Source organism: Ruditapes philippinarum, unplaced genomic scaffold (genome assembly GCF_026571515.1).
Source record: "Ruditapes philippinarum isolate M1 unplaced genomic scaffold, ASM2657151v2 ctg694_1_1_1_1, whole genome shotgun sequence".
NCBI lineage: Eukaryota > Metazoa > Mollusca > Bivalvia > Venerida > Veneridae > Ruditapes > Ruditapes philippinarum.
In genome coordinates, this window is record NW_026854267.1 from 146,377 (window position 1) to 169,190 (window position 22,814).

The following is a 22,814-nucleotide window of genomic DNA, read 5'->3' on the forward strand; positions in this document are numbered from 1 at the left end:
AACTAATCATTCCAGCAAATAAGAGGTCTTGAACTTATAGGTGTTTATTTGCAAAAGTTTGCAAATTTAATGGTTTGCATACCTTAATCATCATCAAGCAATCTCAAGGTTTCTACATTGTTACCATATGTTTTACCTCAGAACATATCACCTCTGCCTAATATTTACTTCTATTATTTCAATCAAAGCAATGCACTTGAGCCACAATAACTTTCTTCTTTTTTTCTTCAAAAAATCAAGTTGAACCTAAATTGTTTATTTTGGCTTTTTCTACTTTATGACAACAGTTTCAGTGAACTCGGCAAAACAGTTGGCAAATCCTTGTCAGGAAAAGTAATCAAAAGCTCTAAATAACTAGAACCTCAATCTTGATGAACAAACAATGTGCCAAATTACATCACAAGGAGAGAGATAGAAAAAAAAGTAAGACATGATCTGATGGAAAAGTAGTTCCTAAGATTCCCAAAAACTTTTCGCTATATATCGAAACAATATATGTTTCTGGTCCACCCTAAAAGAAAATTGCTTTATCATTCTCAATTTAACTGTGAAGATGCAATCTTTTTATTTATCAGATATTTTAACTAACCTTTTTATTTAAAATCAGTAAGAAAGTTCAAAGTTGTCAGAAATAACACAAGGTTCAATTACAAATCTGGAGAAACAAACAATTCTTTTATTTGGCCTTACACAATATATTTTCTGGAAAGGAACCAAACCTATGTAGTTGAATGTTGCAGTTTCATAAAACCTTTATTACCTCACAAACATTTGTTACTAACAGTTGCATTACATCTAAGTGCTTATACTGAGGATATAAGTGCCCTACCGAAGGTGAACGAAATATTTATGTTATAACAGAACCTCTCTAGCGATTTCCTACAAAGCTTTAAGATCATCAAAAGATTATAGACATCTTGTGCTTTTTTTTTACCTCCTAATAAAATCAAAATGTCTTCTAGGTGTTTTTGTATGTAAATCAAATGAAATTACAAGTTCTAAGATAAAAGACGGATACATACAAATTGGAGATAATTTAAGTTGTCATTCTTAATTTTTGTGCCACCCACTTGTCTGCTTAGAAGACATATGCAAATAGACTCATTACTGGGGAACTAAATTCAGTTTTATTTTAAGGTACCCTTGACTTGTCTGATCGAAAAAAATGTTATACAATTCGATGCCAATTATTTGTTTCTCTTTCTTATCTAATACAATACAATCTGATTGAGAGTTGGTATGCAATGATGGAAAAAATAGCAGACCTAGGATCTGTAGACCTAATTTGGTCTTCTGCCATGATAACAGTACAGTGACACTTAGTTAATTAGCAAACTGTAGGGACTAAGGGATTTTGTACACTACAAGGATTTTGTACACTTTATCCGAGGTTTCTTATAACCAATATAAGGAGTTATCATCTTATAAACAACACTACATTTTCTTCTATGAACTTCTGGGTTCCATTTTTTGTTGTTGGAATCTTCCATTATCAATTTCAGGATTACCAGGATGGAAATTTGAAAATGGTCACTCAACAGTATAGAGCCTAGTCAGACTGCGCAGACTAGCCTAGTGCTTTACTAGTGGGAAAGGCTAGTCACTTCCCGCTCCAGTCGATTAGCTTAAGGGTTTAGGAAATTTGTCAATGTTCCATCTTTAGTGTACAGGATGACCTAAAATGCCCCACTCAGCATCACATAGGCACATGTATCTTTTAATTACTATGATCATTTTCACAGAAGAATAAAAGGGAAAAAAATATATCATGATGAAAAAATATGGTGCTGGAAGGATATAAAATGAGGGGAAATGGTTACACCTAGCAAGCTTCATGGGGTCCAAATTATATTGACACTGCAAGTGGAAATGTTGTCAATTTGAGATAGTGTTGTTTTTTTTTTCAGTCTGTAGTTATAAACAGCAACCAGTAATTTTTTAACTCATCAATCACTTTGATGTTGTTGTTCTTTTATCATCTTTGGCCCAGACAGACGAAGAAAAGTGTATAGCAGGAAAAAGTGTATTACGTAAATCTCTGGCAAATCATGGAAAATTATCTTAAAACGCCTTAATGGAACCCATACATCATCCGGTATCGGTGCAAACTTTCACTTATAGACTGGTACACAAGATTTCTAATCTGACTGACATGTCATCTTATCATATTGAAAATAATAATCCCTTCGAGATGGCAACCAGTCACATAATTTCCTACACACCTTATCAAACGTCAGCAAGTTCTTGTATAATTTGACACCTAGTGTTTTCCAGAGTCTCTAGATTTATTTTTTTCCAACGTATCTCTCTGTGCGCGTCTTTAAAGCACACAGAGGACGTCAACAGATTACCAAGACTGAATAAATCGTAGAGACTTAAGATAGAATCTAGGAAATAAGATTACTTTATAAAGCTATTTCTCCGCTATTATTGCCTCCGAGACAATATTACCTAAAGTAATCTATTGCCATTTGAAAATGGCCAATGAGAAGTTCAGGGCTAAACTGTTTTTGTAATAAAGAGAATGAAATCGAGACCAATTACATTTTAGCTGTTTTTAATAATTCTATCGATCCCCGAGAAATAAGTAGTATGTATCAGCTCGTAAATACCTAGGTAAAATTACAGAAAAAATGTATTTTTTGTGCCTATTCCAATCTTTTTACGCTTATTTTCGCAAGTGAAAGAGAACATTTCTCTTTTCCATCTGCTAATTTTTGCAAAGGTAACAGTGATATTATTCCAGAGTTTGATACTGGTACATTCATCTCACAGATACAGCAGCATTTCCAAGCCAAAGTTATGACCCTTATCAGATTTTGAAGGAAAGCATGAGAAATATTCACAGGTGTTTTATTTGTAAAAAGTATTGCGCCAATTCAGTAATATCTATTTGGCATTTTGTTAAGTCAGCTTTTTCTATAGAAATGAATTTGTTAATGATCACAATTATCTCCCCTGAAAGATTAAATTCCCTCCTAAGGGATGAAAATAACCCCTGCGCTTAAGGAAAAGAAAAGTCTCCATAGAAGATAAAATTACTATCCCTGAAGGTTCAAAACTACCTCTGCTTAGCAGTGAAATACCTTCCAGTAAACCCTCCAGTTAAGATTGAAATAACCTGCCTTTAAGGATGGAAATCATTCCCACATTTCAAAGAAATATATATCAAATGGACTTACAAATACTAACTTTGGATAGGTACAAACGGGCTTCAAACTGCCATTCACAACCAGAGTCATTTGCTTCTATTTTAGGAAAGTCACTCAAATGAAAATTTATCAACTATTTATGTAGGATCAATACATCTCTATTTTCTATTTTCACCCTTTTAAAGAGTGCTCAAGAAAATTTTCAGCCATTGTGTCCCCTAAAACCAGGAAGACTTTGCACTTCAGACCTGTAACTTTCATTCCAAAGTCTATTTCAGAAATCTCTAAAGAAATCTTCCATGAATATATTCTAAAATATGTTTTTTCTAACAAAATTTGCATAACTCTCCTTTATTACATTAATTTCCCTTTACAATTACATAGCTGTATGTACAGTGTAAAATTACGCCATTCATTTTCTCTCCTTTAAAATGGATGATGTTTCCACATCAATAGAAAAGTTAACCGATTTTACAAATCAATGACACCAAGAAAAACCGTTTATGCCCGCCAGCAGTTTCTAAGAATCTACAAAGATTTTCCTGCTGTTGCTATCTATCTATTACCTAGAGAAAATAATTTTCCAAGTATGTGTAATAAAGAGCTCATGTTGCAGAATATGAGAGGTACTTATATTCACTACACAGAATAATATCCAAGGCTTTCATGAACCATAAGCTTTTGTAATTAATGGGTCTAAAAAATCAAAATTAAATCAAGATTTACCTGATGTCAGCTAAATATCATTACCATGTATATTTTCTGGTAAAAAACAATAATTTAAACATAGTTAAACAAAACATTATTAAAGTTACATAACTGAAATGGCTGTGTTTCACACATTTTTGTGTTTTTGCCGTTTTTGACAAGCCCCAGTACAAGAAAATCAATATTAAAAGCAAACCTGACAAGTACCGATTCTGATTTATCTTCAGGAGTTTTGCATTTTAAATTTATTTGTTTAAAACTCTATTTGCACACAAAAACCTAACAGATTTAACTGGAACTGACCAGAACTGGTGACTTAAATTCAACATGACAAATTAAATTTGCATTCCTACCAAGAAATGGACTTCTTTTAATATTTAATATAATTATACATATGAGTTTTGAACATGCTGATCCATCTGAGATCAGAAGGGAAACTAGGTACAATCATTATATAACTTGAAAGTTAATAACAAGGTATTTGTTTAGTTCACATCAAAGAAAACTTACCAATTTCAGTGTTGAGTCCGGTTCCAATGACAATACCTCTAGCTTTACCAGCAGAAATATTAGTTCCCTGAAAATTTTAAAACAAAATCTTCAATTTACATACGTTATACTTAACAAGTATTCTAAAACTAACATTATGTATTATATAATCATTTACAGTCAAACCTAAACTTACAGGCCAGTCTTCACAGAAATGGAGTGGTCTTTAAAGACAGGTGGCTTTCTGTGAGACCCTTTATCAACAAGTGGTCTTTCTAAAAAGTTTTTCTGTATATTTATCATGGAAACATTTTATTCATAACAAATCCAGAATATGAAATCATTAGTCTGTGGTCATGTTACATCTAAATCTTCGTATTGAAATGCAAAAGTTCAATCTTCCACAACACCATGCTAAATAAGGTCAACAGGATGTATAACGATCATCAATGCTGCATTGGGTCAACAGGATGTATGTTTCATAGAAAAAGTTACATCCGGGTGGTAAAATTAAAAATTTCTATAATGCATCCATATACCCTCATTCATAAACTGTAACAAAAAACCTATCTTTACAAATTGAGAGAGACAGCTTCATTCATTTATTATTAACATATTGAGGTAAATTATCTTCTATAGGCTGAATCTAGTTTAATGATGACTTTTTTAGATATTCAAGGATTTATTCAAAAACTTTTGCACATCTATTCTCATAAAATTCTTGAGTTTATTAATGTTCACAGTGTTCTGTATGCAATAAACATCTTGCATCTCCTTTTTGTAGCTTATTTAATTTTTATAAGTGGGTTCTAAAGTTAAAAGAACCATTGTCTCAGCTGTAAGGCCAGCTTGCTAAAATGAAAGAATTCATCGTACCTATCAAACCTCAAATCAGGTATCAATATCATACCATATAATAAGCCTTAACCTGCTAAATATGAGTACTACTGAATTTGTTCAGCTATGAATTTTAAACTGTCCATTCAAAGTTTAAAGGATTTCAGAATTGATTTCAGTATCGAAACACAAAAGTTGAACGACCAACAGTATAGAGCCTGGTCAGACTGCACGAATATGCAGGCTGGCCTGGCTCTATACTGGCGGCAAAGCCAATCACTTCCAGTTAAAGCAGTTAAAGGCTAAAGCATAATCTTACAGAGAAGAGGATGTTTTTCTTGTCCTGGTTGACCGCACGTGGATCGGGGATCGGATCGGCATGCTTGAGTACACTGACACTCTCTCCAGTAAGAATAGACTGATCTATGCGAAGTGTAGTGGAATGCACTGCAGATACACGTATATCAGCAGGGATTTTGTCACCAACTGAAACATCAAAGACGCATGTTAGTATAAATGTAAATACACAAAAGATTTGTCATTGAATCAAACATCATTTATATAATGTACTGCCAGTGACATAGGCCCATCACAGCAAGACTTTAAAATCTAGCTTTCAACTTTACTATCTTTAGACAAACCAGGATTTGTTTTTTTCAGTTGGGTTATTAAATAAATATGACCTATGATACAAATATCACCTGCTTTTTTCCTAAGGGAAATTGAAATCTCCACTAAATACATTGCCCAATACCTGCTGGTTATCTTATATGGGTATGATACCTAGCTTTCTGGTTCCATTCAACTCTTTCATAACTTATTGAGTACAAGTTACAAAAATGCTGTAACAAACTCAACAAAAAAAGGTTGTATAGTTAAATCAGAAACCTTTAAACAAAGCATGTACTTCATCACCTGTCAATGACTTAATACACTTCTAAAGAATATACCTGATATTTCAACCAGATCTCCAGGAACAAGTAGACTTGCTCTAATTCGCTGGACACCTCGTCCACTCTTTCTGACAACTTTAGCAATCTCAGGCTCGTACTCCTTTAATGCTTCAATAGCGCTTTCAGCATTTCGTTCCTATAAAAAAAAAACAATAATAAATTCATATTAGTAACACATTAAAAAAAAAAAAATTCTTCTCCAAATCTGAAATATTTATATTGAACTTTTCCAAGCAAAGAGCGGATGCTAGTTTAAAATGGCATGGTTTACATTATTAATAACAGTACACACATTCACAATGTATATCATTTGAACTGCCTTTCATAATTAGGGGAACTTGTTTGTCACTCAACAGCAGATTAACTACCATTTTCACTGCACGAAAATTACGTAATACTTTATTATATAAATATAAAATGACTTTTCAGACTTCTATGAATTACCTGTCATTAACATCAAAAACCCACATTGTAACGAAGTAATCTGCACACCATCTTAACATATTATCACAATATTTGAACACAGTTTTCAATTTGCTTTTCGTAAATTACATTCTTACAGCAGATTTCTTGTTCCATTAAAAAAGTCTAAAAAAAACTTTGACAAGCAATCATGGAGCACGTTAGACAGAATGATAAGGCACAAATAATGGCACTAATAGGACATTTTGATCGTCTTATTCTGCTTTTTTTTTCTCTTTCTCTTTGCAATGCATTTTCGGCTTTGTTTTTTTTTTTAAGTGATCTTTCATTACTATGACAGGATGATAGAGTAAGACAAGTTGTTTTTGTTGGATTTTTTTTAATATTACTACATTTTTGAGAAGAGTTCTTAAACAGTAAACTAGGGAAAAAAGGCTCGCTATTCAAGAGGTAAAATAGAATCTTTATAAATTAAATGTAAAAGTTAAAAAAAGTAGAAAAACATGAAAACTTTTCTTGAAATTATAATACTATGAAATATCATCCAAGATTTTTCACTTTCCCTGGTATGATATCACAGACAATTTAATATGACTATTGATGTACACTCCTTATATCTATAGATTAAATTGCCCAGCAACAAATGGTGTTTATACAAATGCCATAAAGCTTTATATGCATTGTATTTATTATTTATTAAAAAAAAAATGGACACTGAGAAACAACAACCTCCCTCATGAAAAGCTTAATTGTCAAAAAATATCTTTCTTGATATTAAATCACTATTTCCCCCCATCACCAATACCTGTCCCCCCCCCACCCCATTCCGCTGCTTTCACAATTTAAATTTAATTTTCATGATAATGAGATCACACAAGTATGCCACTTTCATGGGAAATCACAATTTGCACTATATATATTATGTACATGTATAACCTGAGGAATAAATCACCCAGCAAATACTATTACTGCTCCTTTATTGATTGCCTGTTTATAGCTCTACGATTTACCTAGCAACCATTTATACAACAACCATTTTGTCTGCTAGATGTAACAAAAAACTCAAACATACGGTAATGTTATTGATGATATTGCAAATATTGTTAAAATCATTTGTTAAGAAAGTAGTGCACGGCATTCTATTCTTAAACCTTAAGAATTACAGAAGCTATTGGAACCCGACAAAAATAGCCCTTGCCAACAGTATATTAGTTATTAGAACCAGGTCAGTCTACAAATCTGTGATGACTGACCAGGCAGGTTCTATACTGCTGGCTATTCAGCTTTTAGTTTTGGACACCCTGATACCCCTTAAATTTATAATGGACAATTCTATAAATGGAAGTTGGACAAGTTCATTTAAGAAATACAGCAGGTTATAGGTAATGGTTTAATTTAAAATCATGACCAAGCAGAGTAAGTGTTAGAGAACGGCAATCAAGCTTGGAACCCCCCCCCCGGTCTGAGTCGTAACAGTCAGAGTGTTACGAAAGGGCCATGTGTTACGATTGGAACCATGTGTTCCCTCTAAAAGACATAAACCAGCGGCTTTATTAAAGAGCTCTCGTTTTGTTCGATACATTAACAATATCGGCATTTTCAACTATTAATATGCTAAGAGGCTTTTAATTTGTTTCTAATTAGAAGCGCACCTTATAACATGACAGTTAATCACAACTCTGCTGCAGCTTATTCTACAAAATGATTAAGTTACAACCGTTTTGCATTAAAACCCGCCGACAGATCAATGCCACTATGTTTGTAACGTTGTCAGGAAATTTGCTCATCCTGCGAAAGCGATTTTTAAAAGCAAATATCACTATAGTTGGTTTCCATCTAATAATTGTTGCAGAAATCAATACCTTCTTCAGCCAGGTAAAAATTTTAACAGATTTAATCTGACGAAAGAGAAAAGTGCTTTAATATCACTTTGTAACTAAGCACAGATTTTTTATGTCATTTGGTAAGGCAGCAGAGATATTTATGTCAGTTGATTAGAAAACAAAGATTTTAATGTCAACAGTTTTCTGCTAAGAAATCAAAGATTCTAAAGAAACTTCCAATTGGTTTATAAGGAAGCAAAGATTTTCAATGTAAATTGTTCACTTTAGAAAGATTTTAATAGCATCATTCTTAAAGCCATGTCAATTGTAAAGCAAAGATTTAAATGTCATTTTGTAATTTTGGCAGCAAAAAAGAATTTAATGTCAATTGGTTTAGAAGCAACAATTTTAATGCTGATTATTAACTTAAGAAAGATTTCAGTGTCATTTGATAAGAAGTCAAAGATTTTAGAAGCAATGTCTATTGGTAATTTAGAAAGCAAAGATTTTAATGTTAATTGGTTAAGAAGCAACAATTTTAATGTGAAGCAACAATTTTAATGTCATTTAGTAAGTAAGTTATTGAACTTGATTGCAATAGTGATGAGCGATGAATGCTTTATTAATGATATTACCAATTAGCAGTAAAGGTAAATCAAAGGTTCATTTGAATACTGCCTGATCTAAATAAAGAATAAAGCTGTATTATTTACATCACTTGTCATAACTGAATATGGTAACTCACCTACTCCCACAGACAATTTGACCATACATTAACACTGAATCATGCAATAAATACATTGTTTTGACAATATTTTTTTAGGGCATTCAATTACCCCCACAAAATTATCTCCCTCCATAAAATGATAATGTGATAATTTGCTTAAAGTTTGTCACTCTGAGACCAACCATTTACAACAAGCAGTGTAAAATATTTAAGGACAATCAACTAAATATTCAGTAAAAATTGGTCAGATGAGTGAAAATTGGTCATCGTTAAGCTTTATAATCTGTGGTATATACAAGTATAGAAGATTCATTAATTTTTTATAGGTAATGGTGAAAATAAGTCAATGTCAATGCATTCATTAGCATTGCATATATCTTTTGGACTATCAAAAGCTAAAATAACAATTTATTATATACATTAACAAACAGTTTAAGGTTGATTAAAATTGTTAACCTAATCCAAAATTTAAGTGAGATCCATTGTTATTATAGTTCCGTTTATCAAAATATATTATATTTATAAAGTAACACCTGCATTATTATATACCTATAACTAGTCTATGCAAATATTAAAACTGCCGACTATACTGTATATTAAATATACTAAACACAGAATTTGAAAGATTCAAATTTTTAAAAGGAGGTTTAATACATCTTTATGAGCTGATGAAAGCTAGTATTTACTTAATTCCAATGCAGGTTTAATTTGCCACTACCACCCACTCTTTCACTTGTAAAAACACAGTTTACCTTTTCAATTACGTACTTTAGAAAGTACCAGGTATGTTTGATTTGGAATATTTTTAACAAATTTATTTCATTTCTTTTTACAAATAAGGGCATATCTGGAGTATAAATCTGTAGGAGATGAAGATTGAACAAAATTATCAAAAATATCCAAAAGTCAATATTCATCAAGTATTTTGGACGGTTATTAACCAGATTCCGGACCGTTTTTGTAATTTAACCAAAACTACATATATTTTAGCATTTATATTTTTAGCATGCTCCAGTACTATTAACTTCATGCTATCAGGTATTTAATTAAAACTTTACATTTAATCAAAAATTTATACATAAAAGCACGTTTGGGTTCTATGAACTTAAGGCGATCAGGTTTTTACGATCACTTTATCGTGTCTATTGACGTCATGTCCTCGCGTAAGTATTCTATCTTTCTTACCATCATCGTTTACAGGTTTGCGACCCTGTTCATCTAAATATAATTCAATACTGTATATAACTATTTCAATGCAAAATTGTCACAACTCAATGGACTGCAATAACATGTTACCATAATGTTACCAAGGGCCTCTCTATTTAAAACAATACGTATATATTTATCTTTTTAACTGTTATTGGATATTTTTTAAGAAAATATTTTCAAGTTTAGACCCAATATTTGAGATTTATTCATCCTTTACATCTAACAGAATACTAGCAATCTACTTTAAATCAGCAATTTAACATTTGTATATTAAAATCTTTAAATAAATAAACACCTGCACAGTGCTAGAGGTAATATAAAAGAAAAGCTAGCCCAGTCTAAAACAAGAGCTCCCCTACTGGTCAATTTCAAAATTCTACAGTCAGAATCAACCAATCAGATTCTTGATTACAGACTGGTTCTCTATATGTTTTTAAAAATTCAGAAAATCCTTCTAATCCTTCAGATTTGTAAGAAATATCAATCTGACACCAATTCTTCCTTGTTGCTGTTAAAAATCAATTATAACTAAGGAAAGAAGAACTTTATTAACAAGAAAGATCAAAAGGCCTTATATAAAGTGAATTATTGAATAAAATCATGATTTATTGCATACTTTCTTTATTTGTTATCTTGTTATCTTCATGATAACTTACATTTTGAAATACTTCACATTTTATCAACTTTTCGCAATACGATAACAAATCTGATAAAGCCCTTCAAAGCTGATTTAGATGAGACAAAGGTTTTGAACACTTGATAAAATACTTTCGAATGACATGCTGTCCACCACGTCATGTAGGTTTATATAATCATTATTCATGGGTTATTAACGTAACTCTATAATGATTTTTTCCTACCTTTGCTTTAACATAGCCTACCTACTTTGCAAGGTTTGTCAGACTTGAACTGATCATTTTTTCTTGTATTCACCATTCGAATTTTGTCAGCAATTTCTTTTAGATTTTATATTTATTTTTGGCAAAATTTGAGTCATATGGCAAACTTTTAAACTTAGCTGGCTGAGAAGGACTGGTCACTGATATCTGCTGTATGTATTATTTCAGACACTTTGGGGCAACTCTGGGGTAAAACCATCAAAAACCTTGAGAAAACAGCTATATTAGCCTCAAACATCAAGATCAAGACTAACCTTAATGGTCCAATGTCTTCACTCTTATCAGTATATTAAAGAAATAGTTTGATGAATTATTGACAAACTATCTGGATTATTTGATCAAATTATTTAATCTACTGTATTAAATTGTGACTTTCAAATTCTCCTATACTGTGAGTTCATATTTTTTCCTTCTGATTATAATAATAAGACGAGATGATGGCAAAAAAAAATAACGAAAACAAGTGCATTATTTTATGATGCCAAAAGCTAAATTTAAGTCTACATTTTGCTTTTTGTGAACATCTTTTGTTTAGAATCATTATAGATAATTGATTCTATTTTCAGAATCATGACTGATTCTAAAGTTTCTATTTATAGCATAATTCCATTTCAAGTTATTGTATCAGTTGGTTTGGAAATTGTATTTATAGTAATAAAAATTTTATTTTTAGTAACAAAAATTCTACTTTTAGTAACGTTTCTATGCTTAATTTGCTAAAAAATATCACTGGGGTCAACTTACCTGCCATACTCCTACTACAGCATTGCATATTAAAATAACTAATATCACAAATGGTTCCACAAAGGCTGTTACTTGATCTTCATCTTCTTCAAACCAAGCTAATACCTGCAATAACAAAATCATTGTATAATCAGTGCATGTTATATCAAAACTTATAGCATAGCTAAAAATTGCCATTCCAAAAGCTATTGTAATGGGCTGCAATGGCAAGTTATTGTATACCTAGTGAATGCAATATTCAAAATTATAGTATAGCTAAAGATTGGCATACCAACAAGAGCTGTCACAGGAGACAGCGAAGCTCGACTAATAAAATACTGGACGCAGTAAGGAGGACAAATTTATGAAAGATTAAATCAATTATGTATAATTATGTATTAAGTTATAGTAAAAAAATAACATTTGTTAAAATAAATTCCAAGATCAAGGGAAATAATTCTAGAAATAGTCATGCTAGAGTTATGGACCTTGTCACACAAAATTTGTGTAATGATAAGAAATATATATTTGAAGTTTGAAGTAGATACCTTAAAAAGTAAAGAAGTTATTATATTTCTTAAAGAAAATCCTAAGTTCAAAGAGAGATAAATCTGTAAATATTGCTTCAAGAGTTATGAACATTGTCACATTAAATGTAATTGATGATAAGGAATAAGTATTTGAAGTTTGAGGTAGATACCTTTAAAAATAAAAAAATATTATAAAAAATAACATTTTTCTAGTAAAAAAATCTAAGTTTATGGGGAGATAATTCTTGCAATATTGGTGCTAGAGTTATGAACCTTGTCACATAAGATGTGGATGATGATAACATAAATATATTTGAAGTATGAAGTTGATCCCTTTAGAAATAAATAAGTAACAGTAAAAAATAATATTTTTTATGGAAAATTCTAAGTTCAAAGGGAGATAAATCTGAAAATATTGGTGCTAGAGTTATAAACCTTGTCACATAAGATGGGGATGATGATAACGTAAATATATTTGAAGTATGAGGTTGATTCCTTAAGAAATTAAGAAGAAACAGTAAGAAATAGTATTTTTTGAGGAAAATTCTAAGTTCAAGGGGAGATAAATCTGAAAATATTGGTGCTAGAGTTATGAACCTTGTCACATAAGATGGGGATGATGATATGGTACATATATTTGAAGTATGAGGTTGATCCCTTAAGAAATAATGAAGTAACAGTAAAAAGTAGTATTTTTTAAGGAAAATTCTAAGTTCAAGGGGAGATAAATCTGAAAATATTGGTGCTAGAGTTATGAACCTTGTCACATAAGATGTGGTTGATGATAAGGAACATATATTTGAAGTTTGAAGTTGATACCTTAAGAAATGACAAAGTTATAATGAAAAATATTTTACTGCACCAAAACTTTAATCTAAAATCTGGACGCGGACGCGGACGCAGACGCCGACGCCGGGGCGAGTAGGACAGCTCTCCATATACTTCGTATAGTCGAGCTAAAAACTATTGTATGGCTGCAATGGTAAGTAACTGTATACCTAGTGAATGTACCCACACTTATTGCATTTTTAGTGCATGTGACATCTTAGATATTTTTGTATTGTTTTAAGGTCTTTGGTTATACCTTGTGACATTTTTGTTGACAACCCTTACACAGCATTAATACAAGAATGCCATATACAAGCATACCAAATTTCCTGTTTCTGTTATGATTTATCAAAAAGATATACCACAGTGAGAGATGCATTATCAAAAGTTACAAACCATGAGAAATGTATGCATCATGGGAATGTCTCATAAATAAAATCTGATATATTAAACCATGAGGGGAAATTTAAAACACCATGAGGAATATTCACTACTCAGAATAATAAACTTAAATCATGAGGATGTGTTGTTCTTAAAGAGAAAAAAATTTATTTGATCTACCTTGATCTCTGTTCTCTTGTATTATAATAAGTTGTGAACATTACAGAAAATCCTTTCAATGACTCAGGGAAACAAGATACCAATAATAAATCTATAACTGCCTACTTTAAAGTCACAAATGCATCATAAATATAGGATACACAACTCAAAATCTATTTGAAGCCAAGAGGTCAAAAGATCTTGTGAATTAAGAACATAGATCAATGTTTTATGTTATCTGAAGGATGCATCTCTAAGACAACAAGAAATCCCCAGTATAAACACAGAATCTAGTATTGTAAGCATGATCTCTTCACATTGATTATTTCTTCTAGGAAATGAAATATATAAAATTATGCATATTAGTAAAGTTTGTTGATTTGGGTGGGTTTATTAAGGGACAATTTTGTACTATACTTCAGTGTTAACAAGCAATTATCATAGTATTGCAAGCAATCCATAAGTCCCCTACCGGATAGAACCCCATCAGCATTCTGAAGGGCCATTGGCCATTCACTAATGTGTAAATTTTTCTCTATTTTAAGTAAATTTGTTGGAAATGTTCTTTAAAAGTGATCACAGGAAAAAGTTTTTATGAACAGACAGACAGACGAACTGAAGGACACTCTAAAGTTAATATTTGAAACATCCCTGTTACCAAAATATAACATTTTAAAAAGCAAAATTCTTAAAGAGGAGATAACTCTGGAATTAAAGATGCAATTTCATAAAAAGTTTCAGCTCTTTTTGACTAATCACAAATATTGTTATATTTGCCATGTTTTAAGCCTGTTTGTTGCCAAGGTAACCAATATTTTTTCAAAATAGGAAGAACAGATAAGACATGCATAATCTCAAGACTGCCATCTACCCATATGTCAAGTTTCATAAAAATATTTCCAGTACTTTTTGAGTTATCACTGGATTCAGTTTATGTGTAAAATTTGCCATATTTTCAGTCTATGTGTTGCCATAGCAACCAGAATTTTCAACATAGGAAGAAAAGAAAAAGACCTGTATAATCTCCAGACTGCCATCTACACATATTACAAGTTTCATAAAAATATTTCTATTACTTTTTGCGTTAACACTGGATCCAGTTTATGTGTAAAAATTGCCATATTTTCAGTCTATTTGTTGCCATAGCAACCAGAATTTTCAACATAGGAAGAAAAGAAAAAGACGTGCATAATCTCCATACTGCCATCTATCCATATATCAAGTTTCATAAAAATATTTCCAGTACTTTTTGCGTTATCACTGGATCCAGTTTATGTGTAAAATTTGCCATATTTTCAGCCTATTTGTTGCCATAGCAACCAGAATTTTCAACATAGGAAGAAAAGAAAAAGACGTGCATAATCTCCATACTGCCATCTATCCATATATCAAGTTTCATAAAAATATTTTCAGTACTTTTCAAGTTATCGCGGGATCCAGTTTTGTGGACGGACGGACTGACGGACTGACAGACAGACGGACGGACGGACAGACGGACGGAGGGTAAACCTAAAGTCCCCTCCGGTAAACCGGTAGGGGACTAATTAGGCAATTTCCTTAACCCTTATCATGCTAAATATCTAAAATAGTTTTGTTCCTTTTCAATCATCCATCATTTTTAATGAAAAATTCAAACAACTACTGACAAAGGAACTCTTTTTTTTGAAACATCATTCTTCATTAATAGTTTTTTGCCTTTAATTATCATTATCCATTTATAGTAATTAACATTATCCTTGAATAATCATTCTTCATTAATAGTATTTTGCCATTTTCCAGGAGAAATAGCAAACCAGTTATTACCAGTTTCTCCACAAGTGAAGAAAGTCTACTTACTATTCTCATACAATTTCTGAATCAGTAGTAACAGACAAAATTAATGACCATTTGACTCAAGGTCTCAGATCATTTGTAAAGAAGTGATTTATGCATTGCTCGCCCAAGGATTCAACAAGCCATCCACCAATGATATAAAAATAACCCATTGTAACTGGACTCAAATAACAAAACACGCAAGCTTTACTTAAAGTCTGTAGTTTTATATTTACTTACATCCAAATGTTGTAATATTTACATCAGAAATTGGAAAAATATCATGTACATTTTTAGCAAACAGGGATTTTTCTGATTTATTATGTATCCCAACAGAAGTCAGCAAATTATTATGAATATTTTCACCCACAAAACTTTTTAAAACTGAACATTCAAGTATGTATAATGTTACCATACCAGTTTTTCTACTTTAATATAACATTATGCTGAATCAAATGGTATTCAAATTTCTCTTTATTTCAATGATTCTGAAATATTCATTACATCATCATTGTCATGTGTTTTCAAAACTGGTTTATCTCCCTTTATACTGTCTATAGGACATACCTTTAATCTCAGCCTCAGTTATAAACTATTCAGGACTGTTTTTTTAAATATTTCACAATTCACACTAAAGTCATTCTTCAATACATAATTATTCTTAATAGCAATGAAAACAACCCAAAACTGAGGCTGGTAAAGTATCCTTTGGACAGTGAGTTCCATACTTCAAAACTTGACAAGTTCATTACAAACAAAAAATCTTAACCAGTAGAGATAAAACACAAAAGGTTTGCCCTGCATTCTCCTTCAACCCCTTAATTAATGTCAATCACTGTCTTAGCAAGTTTGAGATTATTTTCAGGGAAAACAAACAGTCTGTGAGTATACTCTGATGATTTCATCTAAAGCTTGACAAAGCTATGAAATTAGTTTATGTCGAGGAAAAATTTCATTAATAATCAATTCCATCGTTTCCTTAGAGGGACAGTAATGACAGACAGGGTGTCTCAAGAAACTTCTAGTCTAAAGACTGATTTAACCAATGAAATTCAATGTGACAAACTGGTATATACCTGAAATAATATAAGAATGACTCTGATTGGATAAGACAGTGCTGGTAAGAAGGACATTGAAAATCCTGTCTTAATAGGTCCAGTTGCCACAAGTATAATTTAAGAGCTAGGTCAGCCTGCATGCCCTTGTAGTCTGTCAAGGTTTTGTACTGTTGGAAGACCAACTTCCAATTTTTATCTTGCTATCACCAAAATTAATAGTGGAGGGTTCCAAAAATGAAAGCTGGACCAGTCCATTTAAGTAATTCAGTTGGATAAAGTTAATAAACTGACACAGTCAGGAATCTTTAAGACTTAAATATCATCAAACTATGATTAAATTACTTGATCTCAATTTTATTACATCCCAACTTCAGATGACTCTGTTTCCCTTGACTTTCTACTTTAATAGTCTAGAAACTGGACTCAGCTTTTAATAGAGTTACATTAAGTGATATACCCAGCCATGAAAATTGCATTTTGAAAGTGGAAAGCAATAAAACTGGGAGAGGCTCTTAAAATCATATAGATTAAACAAAGATTTATGTATCAAATTAGAACACTTCTAACCTTAACCTGACATCTTAATTTGCAGAACTGTTACTCCGAGCAAAATTTGCTTTATATGGCTCGTTCTTAACACGACTGATGATCAAACTAAATTTAGGATAAAAATGTACCCACCACCATTTGTCCTGTTGTGCAACATTTGAGCTGACACCACTAATATGTTTTTCATCTGATCAAAGATGGTATTTGATAATCAGGCCTTCCATTAAGTTCCAAAATTTGGAAGTCCAAGAGTGCAAAAATGTCTGACATTGGAAGTCACATTATATAATAAGTAAAGAAGGAAAAGCATAGATTAATATTTTGGATGTCACAGCCAAACTCAAGGAGAAAATGACTCCCAAACTTCCACTAATGGAAGCCCTGGAAAACACAGCAAAGGACAGGGAATGAGGGATAAGAGGTTGCCAGCATTCCCCTTTCTGCAAAAGTTTCTTACTTATTCATCTATGGAATAATATTAAAGACTTGATATCAGATAATGGCAGTCAACTGTTCTGTACAAGGCTTGGTTTAATGATGTCAATGAAGAAAAAGCTTTGCCGATCCCAACCTTATAATGATATGTTCTATTTTTATAACATTGATTTTTTCTATAATATCAAAAAATATCATATGCAGATGTTACGAGTATGACTGAACCTGAGAACCTTAGACCATCTAAAGATGCATAATATAACAATTATGTTATTGTTATTAACAAATCAGAAGTAGTATATAACTTGTATTCTATTGAAGAGGCCTGATTATAATTACTATACATAAATATATATCTACTAATTTGAACACACTTCACATGTTTCCCTTATCAAACAGATAGGATGTGATCAAGTGCATTACGCACAGCATATAAAATGCATGCTTACATGCCTTATGATGTCATATATATGGTGTCAATAAACCAAATGCATGCTTGAATGGAAATAGATATATAGGTTGTTTTGAAAATTGCAAAAAAAAATCACTGGAATATTCCACACAAAGGAACATTACCATCCCGGATATTCAGTGAAATATAATATGTATTTTCACTTCAAGATGATGAATATTCCAGGTACATTTTGTATTTCTTAAAATTCCCTCAACTACACTTTCTATTTGATGCTAATTATATTAATGGGAAATGCTAATTAATGGCAAAATCCAGTATTAATGAAGAATGATAATTCAAGGATAATGCTAATTAATGGATAATGCTTATTAATGGAAAATTATAATACTTAATGGAAAAAATCGTTAACAGTAACTGTTCACAGTGAATGATAATCATACAATGAACGATATAGATTTTTATCTCACTGATAATAAATAACAACCAGTACATCAATGCATGACTAGCCTAAATTAATAGTTCAACATCTTCACATTACCAGGAGAGATCAATGTAGCAATATATGATACAGTAATATGTAACGACCAATAACAATACATTATTCAATTTCTATTTATCAGATATCCCCGTGATATAAAGATATAATATCATATCACAACTATAACTGATAAAACATGATGGGGGGAAAAAACAACAACATGTGTAATATCAAAAGATATTGTGCCACAGGAAATTAACAAAGTCTATTGAAGGCACATGTTGAGTTATTACCACCAATTGATATATAGATGAGATTAATTATGAACTTCGGACACATGTTCTGGCTGACCAGATAAAGGGATAATGATTATGTAAACACGACAAATTGCTGTATATCATTGGATATTATGTGATAAAAATAGATTAGATTTTCAACAAAAAGGACATCTTATCTTATCAATGTTTTTTGAAATTTTTATCCTTTAATCACATTTGTCTTGAATATCTGATTCTCGAAAACATTTGCCTATACATGTAATTTCCATTAACCAGTACAAAAAGGCTTATTAGCAACTGTGCTCAGTGACCTTCAAATGGGCTCTCAAAAAAGTGTCTGAAGTTTCAATCTATTCCTTTCAGTAGTTTTGGAAACCAACTTGCACTCAAAAACTTTACTTAAGTGTGACGCCGACGCCTTGGTTGGAGCACTAGCTCTCCCTATTCTTCAATTAGTTGACCTGAAAAGTAGCTTAATCTCATATTTTACTAAAAGGTGGGAAAAAAACGGGCATACCTAAATTATTACCATTCTTTCAACCAATGAATTACAACATATTTATACAACACTCCAACAGGGTAATAATTCTCTATCTTTTGTTTACTACGACCTGCTTTCATATTCAGTCGGCCTGTAAAAATCTAAATATGGACTTGAACTATTTACAATTTGTATCGTTTGACGTCAGAGCATCTGAGCCATAACAAATCACGTAAATTGTTACAGATTTCTTTATTAGCATTTCTAAATGAAGACTTCCGAAGTAAAAAAGAATACGAATATTAGCCTCTAGGCACACTTTAAAAGTCCCCCAATCAATAGTTTTAAATACTTTACTAACAACGTTATGATGTTAAAATATTTAATTGTAAAGCTATGAAATTGTTGCATTCTCTGTTATTCTGAAGTGAAACAAAACTTTTTTATTTTGAAAACGATAAATTACATTGTATCAACAGAGTTTCTTCAAAATATTTCTTTGAAACTTTCAAGTGTTACAGTCAATGGTGTCAAAAGAAGAAACATGGTCAATGACCTAAGCGGGGCTCGAATCCACATTATCACAGTGTCGGGAAGTGGACACTTAACCTACCTGACTGTAAAGGCCACTGCACCCCATTAGAAATTCTGACAAAAGGATTTGTTACCACAAAGAAACTCGGAGGATAACAAAAATCATAGACATTGTTTGCACCAGCAATATAGCAACACCAAGATGTTGATCAAGTGGACACACAGTTCAAACATCATGATATATGTCTGATGTCTTCTTCATAATAACAAGCATTAAATGGCAAGAAAACCATTCTTCTGAAAGTCGTATTTCGGACATTTGATTAAGGCTACATTGTATATGACCTGCTTTCTTACAGAGACACTTAGTAAGACAGAAATATGAATAATTCATTAGATTTATTAATTCCATTCGGTCAATTAGACTGACCTAGATAACAGAAAGAGGGTTACAGAAATCACATGACAAAAGAAATTAGCAAGTTTCCGAAATCTATTCTTGAAGAAGGCAATACAGTGTTTTAATGTCAGTCAATACTTATTCAATTTTAAAATATTTTTTTTCCCTGCACTCTTACATCTTTGGTTGTATTTTAAATCACACTGATACAGTATCGGTCAAATGGCGACTTTTCAGCGAAGACCTCAGGTGACCTTCTGTGCATTATTTTAGGCACCAATGGGAACCTGTGTTAAATAGCTTCCTCACATGAAATAATCCAAATGGTTAACATGTAAGACAAGCAATCTATGAATCGCTGAATGTGTGGGCAGGGGCCAGCCATAGTCATCTTGAGCAAGGGTTAAGACACAGCTGACTGAATCAACAGGTCTGCAAATAATGTACATCTGAACATTACAGGTAAAGTCTGCTTTGAGGTGATCTCTTTACACAGGCAAGGTAAAACAGGCTAAAAATGGAATATCTTATAAACCATCAGATATTTAAATAAGATGACCACAACCCACAAAGGAAAGATAATAGGTGAAGATTTTGACCATAAACAATACTTTGGTCTCAAAGTAAATATGTTATCTTTGGTGACAATAACAAGAAGAACTTCTTGTTGTCACACTTAATAAAAGTTATCTAAATTAAGGCTATAAAATGACTGATAAATAAGTAAAATTGTACTCAGTCAAAAGTTCAAAATGACATTTTAACAATAATTATCTTTAAAACTGAACTACAGTGGATATTTTTATTATTCCATACAAAATTTAATATTTATTATCTTTTTCTTGTTTCTTACAGGCCAATTTGCAAGCAATTTTTCTGTGTAAATATAAATACTTTTCCAGAGCCTAATTTGTAGTGGAAAAAAAATAATCTAAATTTCTTTTCCAGCTGAGCTTTGTTTAGCGCTCTGTGAGAAAAAAACATTGCAGCCCGAAAATAAAATTAGCCAAAGCGAATATAGATTACAACGGCTTGGAATAGTTTTGCACACCGAGTTCTTGATTAACACAAGCTTTTGGAGGAAAGATGTGTATATACCAGCAATAAAAGAAATTAATTTGTATTTCCATCTATAAATGAATATGGCAATCATTATGCCAGTAGACTACTCTCTTCTGGGGATTGATAAATCATTGTAGAACTGAAGAAGAAAAAAACTTCAAACAGTAAGTAAGTTTCCTTACTTGCCAAGGACTTCAGTTTTTTAATAGAAAATATCTTGACAAACTCAAATTCAGATCAATGAAAAGAATAAGAATGGCAAGAGAGTAATAGCCGTATTTTGAGCAACAAAATTATTTCAATTTAAACCCATTCAGTACTAGGGACAATTACAGCAAGCTCTCTGGTATTTGATTGGTCAGAAACTAGCATAGAATTATATTGACCAATGAAAATCCTGAAATTCGAGAGAGAACTCAAAAAAACTTTTATAACCTTAAGTCTTTACAGACAACTCTGTTTAATTTAAAACTAGAATGGTCTTACTCTTTTATACAAATTCAACTGGAACTTAAAATTCATTCCGGACTTGATACAACTAAAAATAGAAACATTTCCTGGAAAATAATTATGTAACAGCTATTGTTTAAACTACAGTCAACATTCCATTTCCTACACTGCTAAATGTTTTGTGCAAGAATAATTCAAGTGCAATAATTTTGTTGTCAGAACGGTTTTGAACAATCTCCAAAACTACTCAAGGCACACTAATTTTAATCATTACTTCATTATTATAATAACATGGCAGTGGTAAAAAGATGACACTTGTATGTTGCATAAAGTTATCAAGACGATATTTCTTAACTGTCTTACATAATACAAATGTAGCTTATGTCATACCAAAAAACATGGCATAATTATTCATATACATTGTTTATGACACTAGCAGTTATACAGTACATCTCATAACTTACTAAGTCATAAACAATTATTAAATCATACTAGGCACCTGGCTTTTAAGCTTATGAAGTTTTTTCAGGAATTACTTTCAGATTACTAAACTGCAAGAAAATAAATCATGTTATGGATAATTTATCTCTGCTTTGTTTTTTTCTTTTACTAATTGCTCTTTAACTTAATAACTGGCCCACTTTTTCAAATTCATGCACAAATACTATCAAGTGCTTTAAGCAGTCATCAAAATAGCCTCTTGACTGAACTATATTTGTATCATGGACTCTTCCTGCTTTGAAGTTAGAACTGTCCATTGTTATTTTACAGGGGTTTCATTATCAAAATGATAATCCTGAAGAGTTAATGCACCAATCAATGATTCAATATTTGTAACTTGTGACAGCCTATCAAACCTCTATAACATAAAGAAATGTGAAAATGAGTCTGGTTTTGTTTTGGCACCAAAAAGAAATGGCAAGGAAATTAGGAATATGTTAGAATCGTAGTTCCATGGGCTTCTGAAGAGGTTTTTGCCAACCAACTGTCTCCGTCAGGCAGGGCCTTTACCAGGGTTTTG

General features: G+C 31.7%; 1 protein-coding gene across 1 annotated transcript in view; it reads right to left on the reverse strand.

The window, feature by feature from the left end:
* LOC132739591 (calcium-transporting ATPase sarcoplasmic/endoplasmic reticulum type-like) overlaps positions 1–22,814 on the reverse strand; it is a 75,036-nt gene that overhangs the window by 44,883 nt on the left and 7,339 nt on the right. Inside the window, 4 exon segments of the mRNA XM_060727326.1 lie at positions 4,371–4,437; positions 5,506–5,672; positions 6,137–6,275; positions 11,965–12,069. Of these exon segments, the coding sequence (XP_060583309.1) occupies positions 4,371–4,437; positions 5,506–5,672; positions 6,137–6,275; positions 11,965–12,069 (478 nt within the window).